Source organism: Saccopteryx bilineata, chromosome 3, assembly GCF_036850765.1.
Source record: "Saccopteryx bilineata isolate mSacBil1 chromosome 3, mSacBil1_pri_phased_curated, whole genome shotgun sequence".
Taxonomy (NCBI): Eukaryota; Metazoa; Chordata; class Mammalia; order Chiroptera; family Emballonuridae; genus Saccopteryx; species Saccopteryx bilineata.
This window is the reverse complement of record NC_089492.1, coordinates 298,270,702-298,298,515: the sequence shown is the minus strand read 5'-3', so window position 1 is coordinate 298,298,515 and position 27,814 is coordinate 298,270,702. Positions and strand designations below refer to the sequence as shown.

Here is a 27,814-nt window from a genome sequence, read left to right as displayed (position 1 = left end):
CATTGGAGCAAAAGATGGCCCGGGCGCTGGGGATGGCTCCTTGGCCTCTGCCCCAGGTGCTAGAGTGGCTCTAGTTGCGACAGAATGACACCCCGGATCTGCAGAATATCCCTCCCTGGTGGGCGTGCAGGGTGGATCCTGGTCAGGTGCATGCGGGAGTCTGTCTGACTGCCTCCCCGTTTCCGGCTTCAGAAAAATACAAAAAAAAAAAAAGAAAAAAAAAGAAAAAGAAAGGAACCTTTTTGTAAGAATAGTTATGCAGTTAGTAAGCTTTTTGTGTTATGTTCAAGATGTGTGCCCTGGTTCCTGGAGGTGGGAATGGTTAGTTCTGCTACAGGGGAGCAAGTAGGGAAAGTTCTGAGAAGGCAGTGGTGTGAGGAGACTATGGCAGGAGGAATGAAAGTGGCAGTCTCTCTGGCAGTTGGTGCCATACTCTGTGGCTGGGGGCCCGAGGGACGTGGGGTAGTGTGGATGCTTCTAGTTCTCTCTGGCTGCTTGGTTTGCTGCTCAGATAAAATTGAGAAAGAGGAGAAGTCTTGGCATGGTCAACCTGAGCTGCCAGTTACAGCAACTGTGAAATTTTAGAATGGATAGGAGACTCATGTAAAATTACAGCATTTCCTGTTATTGTCTGATTTTTTTTTTGATGTTTTTGCTACAATCCTTGGAACTATCATTTGTTTCTTTCCTATTCTTTGCCTGGAAATTCAGCAGAGAACCCCTGGTGGATCTGACTACCAAAATCTCCCACGCAGCTGCTGAGAGTCTATTTTCTCAGGGAGATTTTGCTAGTTCCATCCTCCAGTGTCTCTGTCAGAAAATGCCCAGACTGAGATCAGGCAGGCATCTTTCTGGTATGGTTGTACTCTGAAATCCCAGGTTTCTCTCTGATTTGTCTGTTTCTAGTTTCTATTTAGTTTTTCTCTGACCTTGTCCAAAATATGTCTGCTCTTAAGGCCTAAGTTAAGTTCTTGCATGCAAAAATTGGAAATACTGGCTCTAATATTGAAGAAAAAATAAAATAGTTTTATTCCTGCATTTTAGCTTAAAAATAAGAGCACATAGTGTTCATTTAAATGTAAATAGAATGTAATTTGGATCATAAAGACTTGCTAATTTAATTTGTGTTTTGTGAGGTATGTTCTCTACTGTCTTCAGAGTTGGGAGCTAATAGCAACTCAGATATTAGGATTAATCAGATTTCTGTGTTTATGTGTATTTCTGTACTGTAAATTATCTCTTTGTGTGTGAAACTACTCAGGTGTGTGAAACAAAGAAATTAAGAAAAATTAGGCAGTGCCCTGATAAGTCATCTCAGGAGTGTGTCTCACCCGCCTGCTTCAGGCAGTGGGAAGAATAGTATAAGAATGCGAATTTTGCTTTTCAGGCCACATCCTGCAAAAGGGGCCCTGAGGAGATGACGAATTTAGTTTCTCTGATTTTGCCTATTGAATTAAAAAAATAGCTAAGGGATGCCCTGAAATGGAACTAATAATACAAGGGTGTAAATTCAGAGGACATTTAGAGACAAGAGATATTGTATCTATTATTGCTGAGAAATGTTGGCTTTCTCCCTGGTTCACTCATGAAGCACTCACTAAGCTGAAAGGCTTAGGGAAAAGTACATTTCCCTAACAAAGCTGTCAGTTTTTTCCAATGCAAAGATAAAAGTCATACTGGACTTTTTCAGCCTTATGTGCTCTCTAGGTTGGGATTAATATGTTTTGAAAGATGCAGAAGCCTTACTTGTCAGTCCTAATAAGGCAGTCAGTGACAATGCTCCTGTGTATGTAGTAAAAGCATTTACTACATTTTGTCAGACTTTTGAAATCACCCTGAGGACAGGTATTCCTTACAATCCTCAGGGCCAAGGCATTGTAGAGCGTGTTCATCAAGCTCTTAAAGGTCAATTAGAAAATGGAAATGTGGAAATCATACCCTGAAACTTTTGCAAATCTTCTTTGTAACACTCTTTTTACTATAAAAAATTTGAATACTAATGTACGGGGTCATTCAGTGGCTAAGAATCCAATAAGGAAGGCCTTCCCTAAGTACGATGGAAGGATCTGCTTACAGGATCTGACAAGGGCCAGACTGTTCTCTTGTGGGGCCAAGGATTTGTGTGTTTTTCTAGGTCTGCTGAGCCTTTTTGGTGGGTTTCAGAATGTTTGGCAAGACACCATGAGTCAAGAGGAGTGGCTCACCCTACAAGAGCAATTATATAAGGCTTAGTTTACTCTTAAATTTTTTTTGACCATTTTCTGCTCAAGACTTACTGCAGCTGAGAGGTCTATATATATATCAGCCCAGCAACAGCCTACTCCTCATGTTATATCAGAATATATTTACTGGTACTAAGTGGCTATATTCGAGCAAATTATTAATTTGGGGGCGAGGGTATGTTCCAATTTTGTCATCAACAGGTCCGCTTTTAATGCCAGCCAAGAATAAGGAAGGTGAAGCCTCATATTGGAGGAAGCAACCACTTTCCAGAGAGATCCAGAATCCCCATTAAGCTTAAAGCAAGGGCTTAATTGGCACTCCAAATCTTGGAATAACTTCTGTGAGCAATGTCCTGGTTATTTCCCTAGCCTGTTCTGTCCAGTGAGGCAGGCTTCTATCCATCCGGAATAGATGCATAGTAGGACCAGCAAGGACTGGTAACTTTGACTTTTGGGCATCTCGGTGAAGTCTACCTGTGCATTCTCAAAGGGAGCTGCCCCATAAGACTGATTACTGGGGGGCACTGAAGTTTCTTGTTTTGCATTGTTCTGGTGGCAGGTTGGGCAGCAAAGGCTGATTTTCTTGGCTAAGGTTGCTAGGAGAGGGATGTAGAAATACCTCCCTAGAAGTTTTTTTGTCTTTTCTTGTCCTAGATGGGTGGCAGTGTACAAAGCCTGGACTGCTGCCGGTCCCAGTAGGTGGGGGATGACATCTCTACCATCTGGCACCTGCATCCAGCTGATTTTCAATTCTTGTTTCCTCCTTTTGTATCCACCTTTTTCTCCTTCAGAATATTTGAGTGCAAAATCCGGGGCCCATGAAATAAGAGGGGCAATTAGCCTTGTGATAAGGCAGAGTAGGAGCCCTCTTTGCCTCTGCATCTATCTGCTCTGGCATTTCCTTGGGCTTCTACCATTTCTCCCTTCTGATGTCCTCAGCAGTGGATCACTGCTACTTGTTTTGGCTTCCTAACTGCTTCCAGCAGCTAGAAATTATTCCTGGATATTTTCTATCTTTGCCAGCAGAAGTTAAGAGTCCCCTCTCTTGCCTGACCTGTGGTGGCGCAGTGGATAAAACGTCGACCTGGAAATGCTGAGGTCGCTGGTTCGAAACCCTGGGCTTGCCTGGTCAAGGCACATATGGGAGTTGATGCTTCCAGCTCCTCCCCCTTCTCTCTCTCTCCCTCTCTCTGTCCTCTCTAAAAATGAATAAATAAAAAAAAATAATAAAAAAGAGTCCCCTCTCTTTCTAAATTGCCCCATTTCCTCGACAAGTGAGGAAGGCAGAATGAGAATCAGTAAAGGTATTACTCCTTTACTTTCACTGAGCTTTAAGGCTCCAGTCAGGGCAATCAGTTCTGCCACCTGAACACAGGTGCCCGGGGTTAGAGGCCACACCTCTATACTCTCTGTTAGAGTCAGTTCTGCATACCCTGCCTGTTGCAAACTGAAATATAAACAGGGTATTTTTGCAATCTGCATATGTCTAGGTACAGAGGTGTTGGGCCCAACCCCTCACTTCACCTGCCCAGTTAACAACGAGCTATACCTGATTCTCGCTTGTTCCACCCATGTTCTCGGAGCAGGCTGGAAGCTAGTTTCTTATTGGTGTAAAGTTAGATTTGAATGGTATGGTGGGGTTGTTTTTGAGTTGTCTTGGGAACAATTGAATTGCTAATGGGCCATGTTTCTTCCCTGAATAAAGACCGATGTGCTTCTGGGGCTGCCATTGCATTGGCTCAGGAACAGTAGAGACTGTTCGCTGTGCCGTCCTACTGAACCCATCTGTATGTATATATCTTTAAGTCTCTGTCTATCATTTATTCAATTTCATACCTTTTCCCGTTCGAGACCCCGTAATAGACTTGTCACAGCTGGACCGCGACAATTGGTGCCTGTATGTGCGGACATTGAAAAAGGGAAAGAGGAGATGTAATGGAACCCCCCAGAAGTGTTCACACAAAGTCAGTATAAAGCTTTGAAAGAGTGAAGCTTTTAAGTAGAGTTTGGGTGGAGAGCATAATAATAAAGTAATTTGGGAGTAAATAACCATTGGACAGATAGGTTCAAAAGTAAGGGACCTTTTTCTTTTTGTACAAATGTTTTTATTTGAGAATAAGTTGTTTGATCAGAATGAGGTAGAAACATTTGAATGTAAATATAAGAACAACTTGGAGTCTGGGAATAACTCGGGAGATGAGAATATCGCGTTGTGGCCAATTTAAACTTTGCTCCTCTGTGTCCTCTGCTCGCAAGGTCTTTGTCTCAGACCATTGGAGATCTCTGCTCCAACAAGCTTTGGATCAGGCTCGAGATTCAGGGGAAGAAATGAAGTTTGGGTGGAGAGCATAATAATAAAGTAATTTGGGAGTAAATAACCATGGGATAGATAGGTTCAAAAGTAAGGGATCTTATATCTTTTTGTACAAATGTTTTTATTTGAGAATAAGTTGTTTGATCAGAATAAGTTGTTTGCTCAGCAATATTAGGCAAGGTCCTGATGAGCAATATCAACAATTTGTTTCAGGGCTGATTCCAAAAGTTGAAAGAATAGTAGTAAAAAAAAAAGTTTATATCAGAATATGTACTGATATTGGCTTTCATACTTGGAAGGTCTTGCTTTTGCCACAGGCACTAAGGCAATAATTCCAGGGTATTTTGATAAAAGGCAAAACAAACAAAAGAAGGAAAGTCAGAGAAATATTTATGCCAGTGGATCTTGTTTCTATTGTGGGGGATTCGAAGAATTTTCCTAGAAAGTGCCTTGCTTCCCCCAAATATCATCCTTGACCTCTTTTTAAAGCCCAGCTGGCTCCTAAGGGCCCAGACTTTTGCCCACGCTGTAAAAAAGGGAAACACTGGGTGAACAAGTGTAGTTTAGATATAATGCCGAGGGGCAAAGGATTCAGAGAAGCCGCGAAGGCTACTGCTGCCTTGCGGCTGAGTGGTTGCCGGGCGGCTGGTCATGGCTTCCTCCTGGAAGCTCTGGTGACCACGCAGGCAGGCGGCCAAGGGGACGTGTCCCCCAGGAGGCGTGGGCCGTGTGGGCAGTGCAGCCTCCTTTGCTGGAATGTGCGGCTCCCATGAGCTCACACTGCAGCAGCAGAGGAAGCGCCACTGAGGTTCTGTGGCCCAGATCCCGGTAGTGGTAGTGGCAGCAGAGGTGCTATGGCAGGCTGACCCTCATATGGGTGGGGAGTGGCTCAGCCTGGCAGGCCAAGCCCTGGGAGGGGAGCTGAGAAGCCTTCCCTTGCCTTTCAGCAGGGGTTGAAATGGAGGGATTTAGGCTGCCAGACACAGCAGCTATTAGAATTTAGAATGTCTAGAAGACTCAGATGTTTTTCAAAGTTGTATTATTATCTGATTTACTTTAGTAAATAAAAAGACTTAAGAGTTTGGGAAAATTATAGCTCTTTCCTGTTATTCTCTAACTTTCTCTAAATTATCACCTTATTTCTTTCTTATTCTATGACTGAAAATAGGATGAAGGGAATGCCTGTTTGGACATGGCTAAACAGAGATCTCATACAGCCATCTTGAGACTTTTTGAGAGTTCTGTTTAGTTTTTATCCTTTATTATGTTCCCATCAAAATAGCCCTGTGTAAAGATCAAGCAGGCCATGTACTAATCTCTAAAATCCTGGGTTTCACTCTTGATTTGTGTGATTGTATGTGAAGTCTTTGTTTAATGTCTAAATGTGTCTGTGTTTAAGGCTTGAATTAAGTTCTTGCATGCAAAAATTGGAAATACCAGCTCTAATATTGAAAACATAAAATGATATCATCCCTACAAATTTTAAATTTTAATTAGAATAAGTAAAGTGTGATCATTTAAATTTAAATAAAATGGAATATGGGTCAAATAAGTTTACAAATATGATGTATATGTTCACTCACTTATACTTTCCATTGGGTGTGGAAAACAGGCTTTAAGCAGGCTGGGTCCTTATACACTAAGCCTTAGTTTTAAGACTAAGCCTTTCCCACTCTTTTAATCTTAAAATCTCAATGCTAGGCTTTTCCCACATCCTTGACTGTTGCATGATGTAGGGTGGTACACTTTTATAAGGAATCACATTTATGCCTCAGATAAGTGACTGTATCAGAGAATTCCTTATTTGTTTATTGGCTTAAAGGTTTAGATTTCTACACTATGAAATGGGGCAGTCTAGGGGCTTGCTCTCTCAGTTCCTGCTATTAGCATGTCAAGGAGAAGCAACCAAGATGGTGGAGTGCAGAAGGAGAAGCCAGTTTGTGCAGAGTTTGTGTAGAGTGAAGAAGATGGGGAACAGAGGTGAATAAGGCTGGTGAGGTAGAACCTTTGATTTTAGGAATACTCAGATAAGTCAGTGGCTTTGGGAGCCCTGAATGGAAAGGGAAGTGTTTTCCCATTGTGTGTATTACTCTCCTGCTGAGTGTGAGCTAGGATTAAAGATAATAGCCCACCAGTTCCGGCTCCATTGTTTCATTACCGACTGTTCGAATCAAACCTGAATCTTCATGGGTCAGGAGGCTGTGTTGGTGCCCACAGCTACTGGCTTTATATTTGGCATAGTCTGTGGCAAGGTTCGAATCAGATTGGTATGGAGCCACTACCACCTTTGAGCAGTGGAATAGAGGACTGGCTGCTGTTATGATTCCCCATGTCTGTCCTTTTGGGGACCATAGGCAGGCTGACTTTTACAGGTATGTGTGAGGAAACTGAGGATAGGCTGCATGGAACCTGCAAACTGGGCAGTGGAAGGAGGTGGAGCAAACCTGGGAGAAAGAGATGCTGACCCTGGAGCTAGAGCAAGCACCAGAGGAGGCCAACCAGGTTCATGAGATTCACCTGGAAATAGAGCAGCCACTGAAGAAGGAATCACAGGTTTGTGACTTGCAGCATGCCCTGGACATTGTGGAGAGCCAGCAGAAATGGGATGCTGAGGCTGAGGCCGGGGCTGTGGCTGCAAGACACATAAAGCAGAAGGCGGTGGCGGCCTGTGGCTCAAGCCTGGCAGTGGTAGCTGGCATTTCCAGTTTCTCTTTGGAGGATGAGGAGAATCAGGCTGGAGTTGCGATCTGCCGTCTCCAGAAGGTGAGAGCCCAGCAGCAAGGAGTACCTACTACACCCCTCATAGGTCTGTGATTCTGGGACATAAGGGTAACTGCCATCATGCTCTACAGAGCAAAGATGGAAACACTGATTTACATTGCCACTTGCTCCTCTTTGGAACAGTGTAAGACCTGCCAGGACAGCAGGAATGAGGGGGGTTGCTGAGGCCCCATGTGCATGGACTGATTCCTGGACTATGACCAGAGTGGGCACTGGCTCCTTTGTTGCATGGACTTACAGATTTTGGAAAATGTGAAATACCCTAATGGGGGTGGGGTCAGCTTTGCTGGAGGCCTTCCCCCTGCCCTGGAAAGCTTTTTTCATGGCTAGAAAGAAGTCCGAGGACATTTTGGGCCTTTGGCAAAGTGCTCAGAGACTGGTGAAGTTTATCTGTGTAATTGTTGAAAATGTATAATTTGTTATGTTGTTGTAATTTGTGTAATGTTCCTAATTTCCTTGTACAGGAATACCTGTGCTTTAGATTGTAAGTGAACAAAGGGGTAGAATGTGGATCCTAGAGTCTTGCAAATTTGGCCAAAGTGCTGCAAGCTGAAAAGCTTGAAACAGTGTGAATTTGCTTAATATAGGAAATTAATGAAAGCCACACTGGAATTTTCCAGCTTTAATATACTGTTTAATTTACATGTTACTTAATGGGGTAGAAATGTTTTAATAAGTATGGGAATGTTACTTGAAAATGCATTTACTGGCCTGACCTGTGGTGGCGCAGTGGATAAAGCGTCGACCTGGAATGCTGAGGTCACCGGTTCAAAACCCTGGGCTTGCCTGGTCAAGGCATATATGGGAGTTGATGCTTCCTGCTCCTCCCTTCTCTCTCTCTCCTGTCTAAAATGAATAAATAAAGTCTTTTAAACAAATGCATTTACTATATTTTGTTAGAAGTTAACATAAATAAAGTCAAATGTTTCTTACAATCTTTAAAGTCAAGGTATTATAAAGTGTGCCCAACAAATGCTTAAAGGTCAATTGTAAATATAATAATATAAAAAAGGGTGGGGAGTCATATCCTGGAATTCCTGCAAATCTTTTTTATCATGCTTTTTACTTTAAAAAATTTATTTTGGGCCTGACCTGTGGTGGCGCAGTGGATAAAGCATCGACCTGGAAATGCTGAGGTCGCTGGTTTGAAACCCTGAGCTTGCCTGGTCAACGCACATATGGGAGTTGATGCTTCCAGCTCCTCCCCCCGTCTCTCTCTCTGTCTCTCCTCTCTCTGTCTCTCCCTCTCCTCTCTAAAATGAAAAAAATAAACCAGAAGAAAAAAAATGATTTTGAATGCTGATGTACAGGGTTATTCAGCAGCTGAGAGACTCTGGAATCCTACAGGAGACACCAAACCTCTTTCTCCTGAAAACTTCTACCCTCTTTTATTTGATGCAGCTAATAACACTGTTTTGTCTTTTTCCAAATAGCTCCAGATATACAGAAAAAGTTTATATAGGTGGATGAGGACCCTCAAATCCCTCAGCAATATCTTCTGAGCATGGCTTTTAAGGTCTATAATGACCAAGAGGAACAGAAAAGGAGACAGAGCCCAAAAGAGATCAGACAAAATACCAGCTCTTGGCATACACCCTTAAAGGCTTCAACACCCCAAAAGGATTTCATAGGACTCCATCAAGGCCCTGCTTCAAGAGTGGAAAGAAAGGTCATTGAGCTAAAGTCTGCCAGGTTTCTCAGTCTGCACCAGGGACATGTCTTTGCTGTGGGAAAAAGGGATACAAGAAGGTAAGCTGCCCCCTCCCTCCTCTAAGGGAGGGTTCTGTCTGTTCCAGCCCTTCTCCAGCCACCCGTGACCTGACCTTGCCTCGACTGCTCGGACTTACCACTGAAGGCTAAAGGTGCCCAAGGCCGTTGGCCTAATCTCACATCTCTGTAGACGAGCCTAGGGTATTTCTTCAAAGTAGCAGGTAAACTGATCTTATTTCTTATGGACACGAGGGCCACTTACTATGCCTTGCCTGAATATTCGTGTTTTTATTCATCCCTCGAAGATCTCTATTGTGGGTGTTGATAGTCTTATTTCCTGCTGCTTTGTTTCATATACAGTATAGTGTCTCCTTTATTCCTCCTGCCTCAATGTCCCATGCCAATTTAGGTTGGGGCCTGCTCCTAATTTAGATTAATTTACCTCTGCCATCCAGCATAGTGTATCTTAAGGTTCTCTTCATGATGCCACAGTTGCAGATCTCCAGGGAAAGGCCCCCTGGGTTCATCTCTCCAGTTTAAAGAAAACAGAACCTCCATCTCCATACATGCTGTAGATGGCTTTTCAAGTCTACCTGAATCATTACCAGCTAGAAGCAGTGGTCATTGGGACTTGGACTCTAGCTGCAAAGTATGGAAATGTGACCACAACTCCAGTGCTTTGTGGACTTTTCCTGAATGTGTGTGATTCCTGCTCCTTGGGACAGTTCTGAGACTGAAGCAGGGTTGAGTTACATTTACAAATAATGTGAAGCAGTGATGGTGTCAACATGGACTTGGTGAAATTACATGAACCTGTTAATGACATTTAAGACTAAGAATTTTATTTTAGATCCTGTTGTATTAGTTAAGACTTTCCTAGATAATATAATAGGCTTTAATCACTTCATTGCATTTGGATACTTGTTATAGTATCTGTTAGCATTGGCTATTTTAATTTTATTTTATATTTTTGCAGTCTGCCTCCAAATCGGAACATTGGAATTCAGATGAGTAGGAGTCAGAGCACATGAATTGAAGTTTTAAAAAATACAGAAGGGGGATTTGTTGGGGACTGAAATATAAACAGGGTATTTTTGCAACCTGGATACGTCTAGGGACAAAGGTATTAGGTCCAACCCCCCACCTCACCTGCCTAGTCAACTAAGAGCTATATCTGATTCTCGCTTGTCCCACCCATGTTCTCCAGAGCAGGCTGGAAGCTAGTTTCTTATTGGTGTAAAGTTAGATTTGAATGGTATGCTGAAGGTTGTTTTTGAGTTGTTTTGGAAACAACTGAATTGCTAATGGACCATGTTTTTTTCCTGGATAAAGACAGATGCGCTTGTGGGGGCTGCCATTGCATGGGCTCAAGAACAGTAGAGACTGTTCTCCATGCCGTCCTCCTGAACCCATCTGTATGTATATATCTTTAAGTCTATGTCTATCATTTATTCAATTTTCTACTTTTATCCGTTCGAGACCTCATAATAGACTCGTCATGGCTAGACCGCGATATCTGCCTTTCTCCCTTTGAATGACAGCTGTTTACGTCCACATACAACTCCCACTCGGGCTCCCTTAGGGGTTGATCTATTGATAGTAAGCCTGGCCCCTGTAGTGTACTGCACCAAGCACTTCTAATTGTGCTGGAGCTTTCTGTTGTTCACTGGGAGCAGTGTTGCTGGATTTAAAGTGGTACACATCTCTATTACCAGTCTTGAGTTTTCACGTATGTTGGGCAGATAAAATGTATTATGCTCACTTTGTTAAAAATGGCGCTGTCCACGTGAGGCCGTCGCCCAGGTGATATTAATGTGTGTTGAGAATCCTTGTAGCCTGGGGCTTGGTTTTGGGATTAAGCCTTTCCCACCCTTTTTGATGTAGGGCGGTACAATCCTATCACGCCTCAGAGAAGTGACTTTGTAGAGACTTCCCTATTTTGTATGTTGGATTAAAGGTTTTGAATCGACACTATAAAATGGGGGCAGAACAAGAGCTTGCTCTCTTGGTTCCTGAGATTATCATTAGAGCAGAGAGCAGAAGGAGCAGAGCAGAGAGAGCAGAAAGAGGCCACGTGGCCAGGAGACGGAGCCAAGATGGCGGAGTGCTGAGTGAGATGCCAGTTTGTGCAGAGTTTGTATCTGGGATAAGGAAGGAGATGAGGAACTGAGGAGAATGAGGCTGGTGAGCTAGAAACCTTTGATTCTAGGAAACTCAGATAAGTCAGTGGCTTTGTGAGCACTGAATGTGAGTGGGTTTTGGAGCCCAGTGTGTGTTTTTCTTGCCCGCCGGGTGCAAGCTAGAATTAAAGAAAATGGCTGTAAAGCCAGGAGGCAGGGCCATGGCCAGCATCAGAGCTGCCTGGCTCATGCAGGTTCGCATTGGATTCGGACAGTCGGTAAAGAAACCATGGAGCCAAAAACTGGTGGGCCATAGTCTTTAATCTAGCTTGCACCCGGCGGGCAAGTAAAAATACACACTGGGCTCCAAAACCCCAGTCACATTCAGTGCTCACAAAGCTACTGATTTATCCGAGTTTCCTAGAATCAAAGGTTTCTAGCTCAACAGCCTTATTCTCCTCAGTTCCCCATTTCCTTCCTTATCCCAGATACAAACTCTGTACAAACTGGCATCTCACTCAGTACTCCGCCATCTTGGCTGCTTTTCCTGGCCTTCTCCACGTGGCCTCCTCCCGCTGCTGGCTCTATTCTCTCTGCTCTCTCATGCTAACCTCAGGAACCAAGAGAGCAAACTCCCGCTCCGTTCCCATTTTATAGTGTAGAAATCCAAACCCTTAATCCAATATACAAAATGGGGAAGTCTCTAATACAAAATCACTTCTATGAGGCATGATAGGATTGTACCACCTCACGCCAAAAAGGGTGGGACAGGCTTAATCCCAAAACCAAGCCTCAGGCTACAACAATTCTCAACACACATTAATATCACCTGGGCAATGGCCTCTTTAACAAAGTGAGCATAATACATTTTATCTGCCCAACAATGGCCCACCAGTTTTTGGCTCCAGTGTTTCTTTACCAACTGTCCGAATCCAATGCGAACCTGCATGAGCCGGGCTGCTGTGATGGTGGCCCTGGCTTCTGGCTTTACAACGTAACAAAATCTGCTAGTTAGTGTAAAGTATTTTTCCCCGCTGAGAAAGAAGGAAGGGGCTGTAGCCACGAAGTGTGGAATAGCAAGGCTTTATTTAGTACAGCACATCCAGCCCGACAAGGTCCTCTAGTCCTGGGAGAGAGGCCAGAGGAGTCACATGGATTAAACTGCATGAGGGATATTTAGAAGGGTCCTCTCGGGTGGGTGAGCGAATATGACGTGATGAAATCTCACTGGCTGACGACGGTCGCTCTTTTCCCAAGGACTTCTAGGAAGTTTCTTTTGGCGCACTTGGCTGTGGGCGGTTCTAGCTAACTTCCCAGGCCTGGGCTCCCCACGTGACCTTCCCCCATTATGCACCAATCTTACACTTAGTGAGACAGGTATTAGTGAGCTACCGATGACCTTTGGCATTCATCAGAGTCACTACAGCATGTGGCTCCTGCATTTTTTGGTCTTGGCCCAAAGTTAATTTGTCTGCCTCTTGTACCAGCATAGGTCTGGCTTCTAGGGCTCTCAAGCATCATAGCCAGCCGTTTGCAACCCTGTCTAGTTTCTTGAAGAGGTAGGCTACCGGTCTATGCCATGACCCAAAGTCCTGTGTTAATATACCCACTGCTGTCTTGCTCCTCTCCGAGACACACAGCACAAGAGCTTTTTCTAGATTAGGAAAACCTAATGTTGGGGCAACTTGTAGTTCCATTTTAAGAGTCAGTAAAGCACTCTCCTGTTTCAGCTCACACTCTATGGGCTCGTTTTTTCCTCCCTCTGTAACTTTATAGATGGGTTTGGCCAGAACTACAAAGTTGGGGATCCAGAACTTTGCACTACTGGCTAAACCCCTCTATGAAGTCACAAAGGGGGGAGAGAAAGAGCCCATGGACTGGGGGCCAGAACAGAACTGTGCCTTTAAAAGTCTTTAAAAGGAATTACAAGTTGCCTCAGGACTAGGTGTTTGTAACCTAGCAAAACTTTGTGTACTGTATGTCTTAGGAGCAAAACAGCAGTGTGTGTATTAATTCAGGATTTAGGGTCATGGCCTAAACCTGTAGCATACGTCTCCAAGCAACTAGACGGTGTTGCAAAGGGCTGGCCACCATGCTTAAAGAACCTTATTAGCCACTGCCATGCTGATACAAGAGGCAGACTAACTAATTTTAGGACAAGATCTAAAGGTGTGGGTGCCGCATGCTATAGTGACTCTGATAAATGTCAAAGGACATCACTGGCTCAAAAATGCCTGCCTCAATACGTACCAGAGTTAATTATGTGAAAACCTAAGACTGGTAATAGAGGTATATAACACTCTAAATCCACCAACACTGCTCCCAGTGAATGAGAAAAAGCCGCAACACAATTGTTTGGAAGTACTTGATGTAGTATACTCCAGTTGGCCAGACTTGCTAGGTCAACCCTTAAGGGAGTTAGACTGGGAGCTGTATGTGGACAAAAGCAACTCCTTCAAACTTACAGGGAGAAAAGTAAGCAAGGTATGCAGTACTGACTCTAACACAGACTACAGAGGTGTGGCCTCTACCCCAAGGTACTTCTGCTCAGTGGGCAGAACTGATTGCCCTGACTCGAGCCTTAAAGCTCAGTGAAAGAAAAAGTGAATATCTTTACAGATTCCAGTTTTGCCTTCCTCACTCTCTAAGTACATGGAGCAATTTACAAAGAGAGAGGACTCTTAACTGCTGTGGGGCAAAAATCTTAAATATCCAGAAGAAATTCTCCAGCTGCTGGAAGCAGCCTGGAAGTCAAAACTAGTAGCAGTGACTCCACTGCCGAGGACACCAGAGGGAAGAAGGTAGAAAAATGGCAGAACAGATGCAGAGCCAAAGAGAGCTTCTACCCTGCCCTACCACGAGGCTACTATAGCCCTTCTGATCTCTTGGGCCCCAGAACTGTTACCCAGATATTCTGAAGGAGAGAAAAGGTAGATGTAGAAAGAAGCAGCAGAAGAGTTAAAGGACGGCTAGATGCAACTTCCAGACGGTAATGTTGTCGTTCCCCGCTTGTTGGGTGAGCAATAGTCCAAGCTTTCCATGTTGCCACCTATATGGGTCAAGAAAAGACAGAAAAACTGCTAGGTAGATATTCCTATATCCGTCTCTTGGCAACTCTAGCCAAGAAAGTCTGCCATTGCAATTTTAGGAATAATTACTAAGTTCAAACCAACATACAAGAAAAGGCTATAACCACCTGACCAGGTGGTGGCACAGTGGATAGAGCGTTGGGCTGGGACTTGGAGGACCCAGGTTCGAGACCCCAAGGCTGCCAGCTTGAGCTCAGGATCATCTGGTTTGAGCAAAGCTCACCAGCTTGGACCCAAGGTCGCTGACTCAAGCAAGGGGTCACTCGGTCTGCTGGAGGCCTGCGGTCAAGGCACATATGAGAAAGCAATCAATGAACTAAGGCACTGCAATGAAAAACTGACGATTGATGCTTCTCACGTCTTCGTTCCTGTCTATCTACCCCTCTCTCTCTGTCTCTGTAATAAAAAAAAAAAAAAGTCCCGCTTGGTTTTTTTTAGGCACTGCGCACGCGCAGTTTGCTAAAAACCCGGAAGCGGCTGGGGATGGTTTTTCCTGTTTAAATATGGCGCTCTCCGTCCCCAGGCTTCCACGCAGGAAGACGGATGGTCGCTGAGGATGTGGAGAGCCCCGCTCTTGAGTCCCCAGCGGTGAGTACGGAGTCCCAGTGGGGGCTCCGCGTCGGTTTCCCGGAAAAATCTGAGGTCGCCCCACCCATGTCCCCTCGTCGTCGGGAGTGGGACGCCCCCCTGCCGCGGGGTTTCCTGCCTCGGTCCCGAGGGGGCAGTTACTCCCCCCATCCCCCACCCCCCACACCTCCCCGCGCTGTTTAAAGTTCCGGGAGACGGACTCCGGCGCTGGAGACGGACAGTGTGCGCCCCTCCCCCCACCCGGCCTCTCGGCCCATAGAGCCCGGACTGCACCACCCACCATGGCCTGGGGACCTGCGGACCCCCTCCTGAGACCCCACCCCATTTACTAAGAGACCCGGGTCCAGGAAAAGCACACTCACCATGGGCGCGGGGATCGGGGCGAGAACGCCGGGTCCCCAGAAGAGCACCGGCCCCGCGCGGGGAGGGCTGTGTGGGAGCGGCGACAGCGAAGGGGCCCCGGGGACGCGCAGAGCGGGGCTGGGAGGGGTCAGGGGACGGAGAGACACGGGAGGGGGAGGAGAGGTCAGTGAGGAGACATGAAGAGACGGCAACGTGGGGGTGCGGGGGGACGGGACCGCGACGGGAGAGTGACAGTAACCGGGGAGAGGAGCGCGAGGGGAAGAAAGGGGAGAAACCCCGAGGAGAGGGAGGGGCCTGGAGAGAAGGGCGCAGGGAGGGGGGCTGGGGAGCAGAAGTGGGAATGAAGATAAAAAGAATTTTTTTTTGGCCCAATGGATTTACCTATTTTATTATACATCTCACATGTAATTCCTTTTAAAAATAACATATTTAGATAAATCTTAGTATGTTGACTATGTGTTTCCTTGCAGTAGTTATTAAATTTTAAATAAGCAGTGGTGATATCTCATAGCCACAGCATATAATTCTTTTTTTCCTTCTGTTAAATGAGAAGCGTTAGGCAGAAAGACGCTACTGCAAGTGTCCCTACTGGGATCTACCTTGAAAACCCACTGGGGGGCGATGCTCTGCGGTTGAACAGTTTTAGTGTCTAGCTATTCTAGTGCCTGAGGTGAGGCCATGGAGACATCCTCAGTGCCTGAGGCCACTTTGCTCCAATAAAGTCATGGCTGCGGAGGGAGAAGAGAAAGACAAAGTGAAGGGATAGAGGGAGGGTTGGAGAAGCAGATGGTTGCTTAGCCTGAGTTCCCTTACTAGGAATTGAACCCAGGACTTTCACACAACAAGCCAACGGTCTGTTGCTGAGCCAAATGGCCAAGGCCATATCCAGAGCTTATAATTCTTTGCCAAATATGAGTCAGTCTCAAATTTTAAATTTTTGATCCTAGAAGTCATTACATTAAAAAAGATTCTGTATCGTTTTTGTTTTCAATGTATTGTGTCAAGTTTAAATTCTAAGCCCTTCATCCTTTGTAGTGTCTTTCATATGTTTAAACAGCCATTGGTATTTAGTAAAGTATATTGGGCTACTTCACTGTGCACTTGGTAAGGATGTCTGATCTTAGCAGTCAGAGCCTTATGTCTTGAGTTCATCAGATGTTCGGCAGCTTTTATTTTCTTCATGTGATTTTTTGAAGTAGTGACTGAAAAAGTGAAACCACCCTCATAGTATCGAGAAGTGTGAGGTGTGCTGTGTCTGATCCCCGTCAGCCAGTGCTGCTGAAAACAGCTCTGAGGGAGCAGTGCAGGCACCTTAGGGACCTAGATAAAGATGCCATATCCTGGGCCCCACCTGCGAAACCACAACTTAGAGTGGAGCCCTCATCCCCAAGGGATCTGCATGCTTATTGAAGCTAAACCATTTCCCTCTGGGGTTCTATTATTAGATGGCTTGATTTTTAAGAATGGAGATCACCTGCACCATCCCCCTCAAACTCAGAGAGTTGCTCTGGGTAGAGCAGCGTTGTTGATTAGTTTAGTTATTTATTCAATTTAGAGACTAGCTAGGGCAAGAGAGAGAGAGATAAAGAGAGAAAGACAAATAGAGAAAGAGGAGGGAGGTGTAGGAAGCATCAACTCCCATATGTGCCTTGATCAGGCAAGCCCAGGGTTTTGAACCAGCGACCTCAGTGTTCCAGGTCTACAGTTTATCCACTGCATTACCTCCAGTCAGGTAACGTTGTTTTTATGAGCTGCTCCATATGATTTTTGAGTGAGCCCAGGAATTAGCAGGAAGGATCCTGGATGCATTTGTTTTTTATATGAAAAATTTAATTAAAATCCGTAAGTATCCTGACCAGGTGGTGTCTCAGTGGATAAAACATCAGGCTGGGATGCAGAGAACTCAGGTTCAAAACACTGAGGTCAGAGGCCTGAGCATAGGGTCACTGGCATGAGTGTGGGATCATAGACATGACCCCATGGTCGCTGCCTTGAAGCCCAAGGTCGCTGGCTTAAGGCAAGGGTCACTGGCTTGAGTAAGGGGTCACTCGTCCGCTGTAGTCTCTCCTTTCCCCATCAAGGCTCTTATGAGAAAGCAATCAGTGAACAGCCAAAGAGCCAAAATGAAGAATTGATGCTTTTCAACTCTCTCCCTTACTGTCTGACTGCACCTATCAGTCGGGGCACCCCTCTGTCACATCGAATGAAATAAGTCACAGAAGTAGAATTTGGCTCAGGGAACAGGTTTCAGAGGCAAAAGAGGAACCCTCAGAGCTTAGGAGAGAGACAGGCAAAGGTGAGTGGGGAGGCACCGACATTCCCAGAGAGGAGTGCACCCGGGATGCATTAGTGAGAGTGGGGAGCAGGCATGGTCAGGGGAGGTGACAGGGTGTTGTGTTGGGTTTGGGCGTTCAGGAGAGCAGCGCCCGTTCTCATTGCTGTGGGAATGTGTGGACGTCTGAGGGAGGACAGATGAAGACAGGAAAATAATACAGTGTGGTCTCCCTGCAGGAGCACTTTTGGCTGACTCCAGTGAGGAAGGACAGGAGAGTGTGGCCTTTTCAGCATTTCCAGGTCCTCCTGTCTGTGACTGCGGTGGAAGTGGATAGAGGGGCTGTGTGGACACCTGTGGTAGCACATTCTCGAAATGCAGACTTGACTCCTCAACATACTGTCACCTGAGAAAACAAGCAGGAGCCGGACCAGGACAGAATGGCTGCTTCTCAGGTAAGCGATGTGTCCTGGGCAGAGGCTGTGTTTGCTTTTTCTCCCAATTTCAGGGGATTTACGACCCTCAACCTTTATTTCTGTACTTCTGATGTTCCTGCCTAGTGATGTTGTTTCCATTTACTTATTTTTTAAAATTTTATTTATTGATTTAGGATAGTAGGTAGAAAGATGGAAGCAGAGAAAGAGAGGGGAGAAGTGGGGAGAATCAACTTGTAGTAGGGGCTTCCCTTATGTGCCTTGACTGGGTCAGCCCAGCAACCTCAGCATCCCAGGTTGACGATTTATTGACTGTGCCACCAGTCAAGCTTGTTTTCTTTCTCTCTCTCTTTTTTTTTAAAAAAATATTTATTTCATTGATTTTACAGAGAATGAGGGAGAGAGTGTCAGAGTGGCAAGAACATTGATCTGTTCCTGTATGTGCTCTGGGCAGGGATCAAAACAGCAACCTCTGTACTTCAAGACCATGCTCTAACCTACTGAGCTATCAGACTCTTTTATTTGTCATGGTCAGCAGCTTATATACTTCCCTCCTTTGTCCCAGAGCCTTCTCTCCATGCAGGCTCCCTGAGGGTGTGAAAAATTCCCACCATGAATTAATCACTTTTTATTTAGATAATTTAACAGGGTGACATTGATCAATAAGAGTACATAGGTTTCAGGAAAACACCATCACAGCATTTGAATTATTGAGTATATTGTATTTCCATCACCCAGAGTTAAATTAATTCCTGTCACCTTATATTTGTCCTTCCTCTTTATACCCTTCCCTGCACCCTCCCCTTATTATTCTCCCCCTCATCCCCTCCTCCTGTTAACCACTTTTTTTATGCCCATGAGTCTCAGTTTTTCTATCTCAACTATGTGTGTAAATATGTAATTCTTAGGATTGATATACGTGATTCAGTCAGCATAATGTTCTCAGGGTCCATCCATGTTGTTATAAGTGATACTATATTATCAATTAATTTTTTTTTGTATGTGACAGAGACAGAGAGTGGGACAGATCGGGACAGACACACAGGCAGAGAGAGATGAGAAGCATCAGTTCTTTGTTGCAGCACCTTAGTTGTTCACTGACTCCTTTCTCATATGTGCCTTGATGGGGAGGCTACCTCAGAGCGAGTGACCCCTTGCTCACGTCAGGGAACTTGTGAAAAAGCTGGTGAGCCTTGCTCAAACCAGATGAGCCTGTGCTCAAGCCGGCAACCTCAGGTTTTTGAACCTGGATTTTCTGCGTCCCATTGCAATGCTCTATCCACTGCGCCACCGCCTGTTCAAACTGTGTATTATCATTTCTTATGGCTGAGTAGTATTCCATTGTACATCATCTGACCCTATTCTCTACTAAAGGACACTTTAGTTGATTCCATGCCTAGGCCATGGAGTGATTGACATGGGGCTGCATGTGTCTTTACGTATGAATGTTTCTGAGTTTTGGGGTAGATACCCTGTAGAGGGATTGCTGGGTCATGGTAGTTCTGTTCTTAATGTTTTGAAGCCCATCCATACTGTCTACCACAGTGGCTGTACTAGTTTACATTTATACCAGCAGTGAATAAGGGTTTTTTTTTCTGCACGGCCTCTCCAGTACTACTTGTTATTACCTGTCTTGTTGACAGTAGCCAGTCTAACAGGTGTCAGGTCGTATGCCATTGTACTTTTGATTTGCATTTCTCAACTAGTGAGTGAAGATGAGCATCTTTTCATATATTTGTTGGCCATTGGTTTGTCTTTTTAGGAGACGTATATGTTCAGGTCCTCTCTCTACTTTTTAATTGGATTGTTTCCTTTTTTGTTTTTGAGCTTTGTGAGGTGTTTATTTATTTTGGATACTAACCCCTAATATGAGCTGTTTTCAAGAATCATCTCCCGTTTAGTTGGCTATTTGTTTTGTTTTCAGTTTCTTCTGCTCTTTAGAAGCTTTTTAGTTTGATATAGTCTTACTCATTTATTTTTGCCTTTACTTCCCTTGCCATTGGGGTCAAATACATAAATTGCTCTGTATGGTCAAGGTCTGTGACTTTAGTATCTATGTTTTTTTCTATATAATTTACTCTTTCAGCTCTTATATTTAGGTCTTTGATCTATTTTGAATTACTTTATGTGCAGTGAACAAAAATGTTTCATTGTATTGCATGTGAGTTTTCAGTTTTCCCAGCAGCATTTATTGAAAAGGCTTCCTTTTCTCCATTGTTTGTTTTTGGCTTCTTAATGAAGATGATTTGTCCATATGTATATATGTGGTTTTATTTCTGGGCTCATGATTCTTTTCATTGGTCTTTGAATCTACTTTTCTACCAATACTATCTGTTTGATTATCACAGCTCGGTAGTATAATTTGAAGTCAAGTAATGTGATAAAATACCTCTGGCTTTGTTCTTTTTTTTGTCAGGATTGCTTTTATTATTTGCGTTTTTTTAAGGGTACATATGAACTTGGTGATTTTTTGGTTTATTTCTTTAAAAAATGACTTGGGATGTTGATGAGTATTGTATTGTTTGTTTATTGCTTTGGGTAATATGGCCATTTTAAGTATGTTGACCCTTCTAATTCACAAACATGAAACATTTTTCCATTTCATTGTGTTCTTTTTAATTTCTTTAATAATGCTTTTTAGTTTTCTGTATATAGGTACCTTACATCTTTTATTAAGTTTATTCTAAAGTATTTTATTTTATTTTTTCCTGCTATTGTAAAGGGAATTTTTTTTAGTTCATTTCCTTGAGTTTCTCTCTTGGCATATATGAAAGGAATACATTTTTGGATGTTGATTTTGTATCCTGCGACTTTACTGCATTGGTGTTTAGTTTCTAATTTATTTTGGTTGAATTGGGGTTTTTCTTTTTTTTTTCAGTGAGAGGAGGTGAGGGTGAGACAATACCGCATGCACTCGACAGGGATCCACCCAGCAAGACCACTAGGGGCGGTGCTCTGCCATCTAGGGTCCTTACTTTTTTGTTCCTGGATAAATTTTTTAGCACCTGAGGCGGAGACCATGGAGCCATCCTCAGTGCCTAGTGCCAACACACTGCAATTGAGCCATGGCTGCAGGAGGCTAAGAGGCTCAACTCATCAAGAAGCAGATGGGTGCTTCTCCTGTGTGCCCTGAGAGGGAATTGAACCCAGGATGTCCATAGGCTGAGTAGATATTCTACCACTCAGACAGCTGGCCGGGGTGTTGGGTGTCCTTTATACAGGATAATATTGTCTGGAAAAATGATACAATTAATTCTTCTTTTCCAACATGAATGCCTTTTATTTCTTTCCCTTGCCTGATACTCTGGCTGAAACTTCCAGCACTATGTTGAATATTAGTGAAGACAGTGGCAGCCTTGATATGTTCCTAATTTTAGTGTAAAAGCTTTCAGTTTTTCTTCATTTGGTATTGTTACATCCCAGGAGACAGGCCACAGCAAACCCAAAGTGAATTTTATAAGTTTTATTGCAGACCTGTACAGGGACTGCACGCAACCCACGCAAGGGAGCACTGCAGCCCCCCCAAACCTGCGTAGGGACTGCAGGCAACCCACGCCTCCAAAGAGACTGGAGCACTGCAGCCCCGAGCTTCTAAAATGGCTCCTTTTTATAGGGTGGCTATCTAGGATGAGCAAGCATCATACAGAAGCTGATGTGGCTGTTAGCTATTGGCTAGGGAGGTCGTGCGCAGTTACGGGGGGAGGTGGGTATTGCTCAGTGGAGAATTTCAAACATAAACTTCTGATAAGGGTCTCTGACTCATAGCCTGTTTTTCTAAGAGTTAGACAGCACACTTCCTTGAACCTAACAGTATGATATTAGCTGATGATTTGTCATTTGTGGCAGTTATTATATTGAGGTACTTCTATTCCAATTTTATTGAGTGTTTTAAAGATATAAAGGGATGTTGTATCTTACCGAATGGCATTTCTGCATCTATTGATAGGATCGTATGATTTTTCTTTGTTTTGTTGATGTGTGTTATATTAAACGACATACGTATATTGAACCATCTTTGTGCACCTGGAATGAATTCCACTCGATACTGATGTATTATTTCTTTCATGTGTTGTTATATTCTAATTGCTAGTATTTTTGTTTAGGATTTTTTCATCAGTATTCATTAGAGATACTGGTCCATTGTTTTCTGTTTATTTTTGTAGTAACCTTGCCAGGTTTTGGTAACATGATATTGTTGATCATATAAAATGTGTTAAGAAGTACTGCTTGTTCTCTTTGGAAGAGTTTGAGATTCACAGGAACTGAATCTTTGAGTGTTAGGTAGAATTTGCTAGTATAGTCATCTGGCTCTGGACTTTTACTTTTAGGGAGGATTTGTTTTGGGGGGGTGATGAAGACAGAGAGAGGGACAGACAGGGAGAGACATTCAGGAGGGAAGAGAGATAAGAAGCATCAATTCTTTGTTGTGGCTTCTTAGTTGTTCATTGATTGCTTTCTCATATATGCCTTGACCAGGGAGCTACAAGAGACTGAGTGACCCCTTGCTCAAGCCAGTGATATTGGGTTCAAGCTGGTAGCCATGTTCATTCCAGTTGACCCTGTGCTCAAGGTAGCAGCCTCAGTTTTCAATCTGGGCTCTCAGCGTTGCAGTCCAGTGCTCTATCCACTGCACCACCACCTGGTCAGGCCTCTTAATACGATTTTGCAGCATCCCTTAAATTTTTATATGTCAAATTGTCACTTTCTTTTGTCTGTATGTACATTTTGTGTGTGTGTGTGTGTGTGTGTGTGAGAGAGAGAGAGAGAGAGAGAGAGAGAGAGAGAGAGAGAGAGACAAGGAGAGAGCCAGAGAGGGACAGATAGACAGGAAGGGAGAGAGATGAGAAGCATCATCAATTCTTCCTTGTACCCCCTTAGTTGTTCATTGATTGCTTTCTCATATGTGGCTTGACCAGGAGGCTATAGCAGAGCGAGTGACCCCTTACTCAAGCTGGCAACCTCGGTGTTTAGAATCTGGGTTCTGCACATCCCAGTCTGATTCTCTATCCACTGTGCCAGCACCAGGTCAGGGTGTATGCACCTTTTGATCTTTTTTTTTTCTTTGACCCAGTCATTTTTTAGAAGTATACTTTAATTTCCACATTTTTGTTGGTTTTTTAAATTTCTTTTTGCAGTTGAATTCTCATTTCTCCTTTTTTTAAAAGAAAATTTTTTTTAGAGGAGGGAGAAATAGAGTGAGAAGTGGGGAAGGAGCAGGAAGCATCAGCTGCCTTATATCCCTTGACCAGGAAATCCTAGGTTTTGAACCAGCGACATCAGTGTTTCAGGTAAACGCTTTATCCACTATGCCACCTCAAGTCAGGCTGAATTCTATTTTCAAGGCCTTATAGTCAGAGTATATGCTTGGTATCATTTCAATCTTGAATTTGTTGATGTTAGTTTGAGACCCAACATATGGTTTATTCTTGAGAATGTTATATGCACACTGGAGAAAAACGTATAATCTGATATTTTGTGGTGAAATGTCCTGTAAATGTTTATTATCTCCATTTGGTCCAGTGTCATTTGAGGTCAATATTTCTTTATTGATTTTCCGTTTGGATGATCTATCTAAAGTTGTCAATTGTATGTTGAGATCTCCAAGAATGTCTGTGTTTTTCTGTGCTTCTGCAGTATTTTTAGATCAGTTAGTAGATGTCATATATATTCTGGTGTTTTCTGATTCGATGCACATAAAGAATTTTTATGTCTTCTTTATACAGTGTCCCCTGTATCATTATGAAATGTCCATCTGTGTGTATGGTTACCTTTTTTGGCTTGAAGTCAGCATTGTTAGATCTGAGTATGGCTACACTTTTTTTGATTTTTTTATGTATTTTTCTTAGGTGGTAAGTAAAAAAGCTGAGAGACAGACTCCTGCATGCACGTGAATGGGATTCACTTGGCAATTACACTATGGAATGATGCTTTGCTCATCTCAGGCCATTGCTCCATTGTAACTGCAGCCAGTTTAGCACCTGAGGAGAGGCCATGCAGCCATCCTCAGCGCCCAGGCCAACCTCATCTTTTGGAGCATTTGCTGTGGGAGGGGAAGGGAGAGAGCGAGAGAAGGTAGATGGGAAGGAATGGAGAAGCAGATGGTCACTTTTCCTCGGTGTAGGTCTGTTTGGGTTGAGGTAACTTGGCATTGTGTTTGCTTATTGCATTCAAAGCACTCTTTTCATGGGTTTGGAAAGTTCTCATCTGTTATCTGTTTGAATAGGCTCTCCATCCCCTTGTCCCACTCTTCTTTTTCTGATATACCCATTCTTATATTGCTCGTTCTTTTCTGGGGTTTTTGGGGGGGCTTTTTGTACAGAGAGAGAGACAGGGAGAAATATACAGAAAGAGAGAGAGATGAGAAGCATTAATTCTATGTTGCAGCTCCTTAGTTGTTCATTGACTGCTTTCCCATATGTGCTTTCATGGGGAGCTATAGCAGTGTGAGTGACCTCTTTCTCAAGCCAGTGATTTTTGGGCTCAAGCCAGTGACTATAGTGTCATGTTTATGATCCCATCAATGCACACTCCAAGAAAACCCCATGCTTAAGCTTTTAACCACAGGGTTTCAGTCCTGGGTCCTCTGCATCTCAGTCCAATCCTCTATCCCATGCACCAATGCCTGGTCACTCCTTATATTGGTCTTCCTTTTTTTTTTTTCCTTTTTGTATTTTTCTGAAGCTGGAAACTGGGAGGCAGTCAGACAGACTCCCTCATGCACCCGACCGAGATCCACCCAGCATGCCCACCAGGGGGCGATGTTCCGCCCATCCGGGGCATCACTCTGCCACAACCAGAGCCATTCTAGTGCCTGAGGCAGAGGCCACAGAGCCATCCTCAGCGCCTGGGCCAACCTTGCTCCAATGGAGCCTTGGCTGTGGGAGGGGAAGAGAAAGAGAGGGAGGAAAGGGGGAGGGATGGAGAAGCAGATGGGCGCTTCTCCTGTATGCCCTGGCCGGGAATCGAACCCGGGACTCCTGCATGCCAGGCCGGTGCTCTACCACTGAGCCAACTGGCCAGGGCCATATTGGTCTTTCTGATGGAGGCAGTCAATTCTTGTGGTGATCTCATTTTTTATTTTTTGTGAGTTTATTTTCTCTTCTCTCTGTAGCATCCCTGGTTGCCTGTTTTCCGTGTTTGCAATTCCTTTTTTTGTCTGGCCTGTTTTATTAGCTAATCTTGCTACTTCATTTTTCAGTTCATGTATTGAGTTCTTCTCTGGTTTTTTTTGATAGTTTAAATTTCCTTAGTGAAGTACTGTTTTTTTCATTATTATTTTTTTTTACAGAGACAGAGAGTCAGAGAGAGGGATAGATAGGGACAGAGAGACAGGAACGGAGAGAGATGAGAAGCATCAATCATCAGTTTTTCGTTGCGACACCTTAGTTGGTCATTGATTGGTTTCTCATATGTGCCTTGCCTGTGGGCCTTCAGCAGACCAAGTAACCCCTTGCTTGAGCCAGTGACCTTGGTTCCAAGCTGGTGAGCTTTGCTCAAACCAGATGAGCCCGCACTCAAGCTGGCGACCTCAGGGTCTCGAACCTGGGTCCTCCGCATCCCAGGCTGACACTCCATCCACTGCGCCACCACCTGGTCAGGCTTAATTTGTTTTTCATCTCAGTAAGTAGACTAGCAGTGTTTCCTCGCAACTTATTGAGGTGTTTTTTATAACTTCAGTTTTAAATTTTGTTTTTTAGAACCAGGGTTTCCATGTTGTTGTGATCTCTTTATGGAGATACTTTACTCTTTCTTGTGTATCCGTGGTATTTGATTTCTTCTGCCTTAATGGCATTTGAGAGTGTTATTGTTAAGAACTGTAAGAAGAAACATCAACATATGAAAAATAAAAACAAAGGAAAGTCATAAATAATATAAAAATTTTATACATTATAAGTAAAATAAACTACAGAAAAGTAGGAAAAATACAAAAAAAATTAACAAAAAAATTAAAGTTAAAGATAAGATTCAAATTAAAAAAAACAAAGGAAAAAAGAAAAGGAATGTAAATAAAATGAGGAAAAGAAATAATAGGAATTTTTTTTTCAGGTGTGTGAGGTTACTGTTTCTTTACAGTAGGTGTTGCGGTCCTGCAAGTTTTAGCTCTCAGATTTTAGGAAAGAACTCACTGCGACCTTCCTGTTAATGATGCAGGCCGGGCTGCAGTCATTGGTGGGTGTGGCCTGTAGTGAGGGTTTTACGGCTTCAGCTTTATACCTTTACAGCTCTGTTGCTTTAGGTTTTAGCAGTGGAGATTTCAGGTCTCTGCGAGCTCCTCCCCATGACTCAAAAACCAGGGGACCGGATGTGGAGTAGCTCTACTTCTCAGGGGAGAGAGTGGCTCTGGAGAGCTACCTATGGGGTCTGTGACTGCCACTCTTCCTACCCGCGATGTGAGTGAGTTGGCATCTGGGAGGCTGGGACACTGCACTTTGTCTCGTTGCAGAGAGTAGCTGCAGGCAGACCACGGGAAGTGTGGCCGGGACCCTGAGCTAAGCCTGTCCCCTCTCCTCCCCTTAGTTCAGCACCCCCTCCTCTGCCTTTCAGCCTCTCCATCTCTCCTAACTGAAGGAGGCTCAAGGACTGTGGACTTGACTCTTCGTTTCTTAGTAAAGAAGACCCAGGCAGCATGGCCCTTCCTCCTTCCCACAGAGCAGAAGAGAAAAAGAAAGATAAACCTGGTCAAGCTAGTTTCTTTCCCCTTCAGAGTTGACTGAGTGCGTTTTATCTTCTGCCGTCTTTTCATCCGCCACACCTCAGTCCATTCGGTGTGGGGATCCTTCAGGTGCCCTGTGAGTCCAGCTGGGATTACTGCACTGTGTTGTAATTGTTCAATTTGTTGAAATTTCAAAGGGACAGATCAGGGGTATCTCTCATGCCACCATTACTCTTTAATGACTTTCAAATACTAGAAATATTCCCTTTGTGAAGTCAACCTGGGAGGGCAACTGTGTCCAACATCCTTATGAGGATAGGTCAGAGGCTCGGGCATCAGTAAGAAGGGAAAGGAGGCTATAATTCCATGTGGCTGCAGTGTCACCTCTGAGGGACAGGATTAAGGAAATGAACCTTCTACGGGTCAGAATAGCTGAGGAAGTTCTGACAGAGAAGAGCAGCTAGAAGAGACCTGCTCACTAGATTGCTGAGAACGTCTTTATTTTAAGTGAGTGTTAAAGAACAGATTGTGGAGGGTACATGTGGATCGACATTTTCAAAAATTACTATTTTTTGGACCATTTTCAGATAATTTCCTTATTCATGTTGTGTGTCTACAGTGTCATAGCAGGGCTCTCCACAGATGCGTATTAAAATTTTCAGAGAGGCCTGACCTGTGGTGGCGCAGTGGATAAGGCATCGAACTGGAATGCTAAGGTCGCCAGTTGAAAACCCTGCACTTGTCTGGTCAAGGCACATATGGGAGTTGATGCTTCCTGCTCCTCCCCCATTTCTGTCTGTCTGTCTGTCTCTCTCTCTCTTCTCTAAAATGAATAAATAAATAAAAATAAAAATAAAATTTTTTCAAAGAAATTAAGAGATAAAAAACCAATTGCTTTAAATTCTTTTCTATTATTGTGTATCTTTTACTTGCTGTTGTTTTTATTAAAAATGAGTATCACCTGACCTAGTGGTAGCTCAGTGGATAGAGGGTTGGACTAGGACACAGAAGACCCAGGTGTCGGATCATAGATTTGACCCCATGGTCTCTTGCTTAAACACAAAGTTCTCTGGCTTGAAGCCCAAAGTTACTGTCTTGCCCCAAGGTGTAAGCAAGGGGGTCACTAGATCTGCTGTAGTTCCCCCCACCCTCATCAGCTCACATATGGCAAAGCAATCAATGAACAACTAAGGAGACGCAACTAGGAATTGATGTTTCTCATCTCTCTCTTTTTCTGATTGTCCCTCTTCCTGTCTGTCTCTGTCACA

General features: G+C 43.9%; 2 protein-coding genes across 2 annotated transcripts in view; one reads left to right on the top strand and one right to left on the bottom strand.

The window, feature by feature from the left end:
* The window catches only part of LOC136331893 (zinc finger protein 420-like), a 123,226-nt gene that overhangs the window by 42,010 nt on the left and 53,402 nt on the right, over nucleotides 1-27,814 (bottom strand). The gene's annotated exons all lie outside the window — the stretch shown is intronic.
* The window catches only part of LOC136331889 (zinc finger protein 420-like), a 143,092-nt gene that overhangs the window by 99,806 nt on the left and 15,472 nt on the right, over nucleotides 1-27,814 (top strand). Inside the window, exon 2 of the mRNA XM_066271043.1 lies at nucleotides 17,699-17,914. Within this exon, the coding sequence (XP_066127140.1) occupies nucleotides 17,900-17,914 (15 nt within the window). The 5' untranslated portion in view covers nucleotides 17,699-17,899. The remainder of the gene's footprint in view (nucleotides 1-17,698; nucleotides 17,915-27,814) is intronic.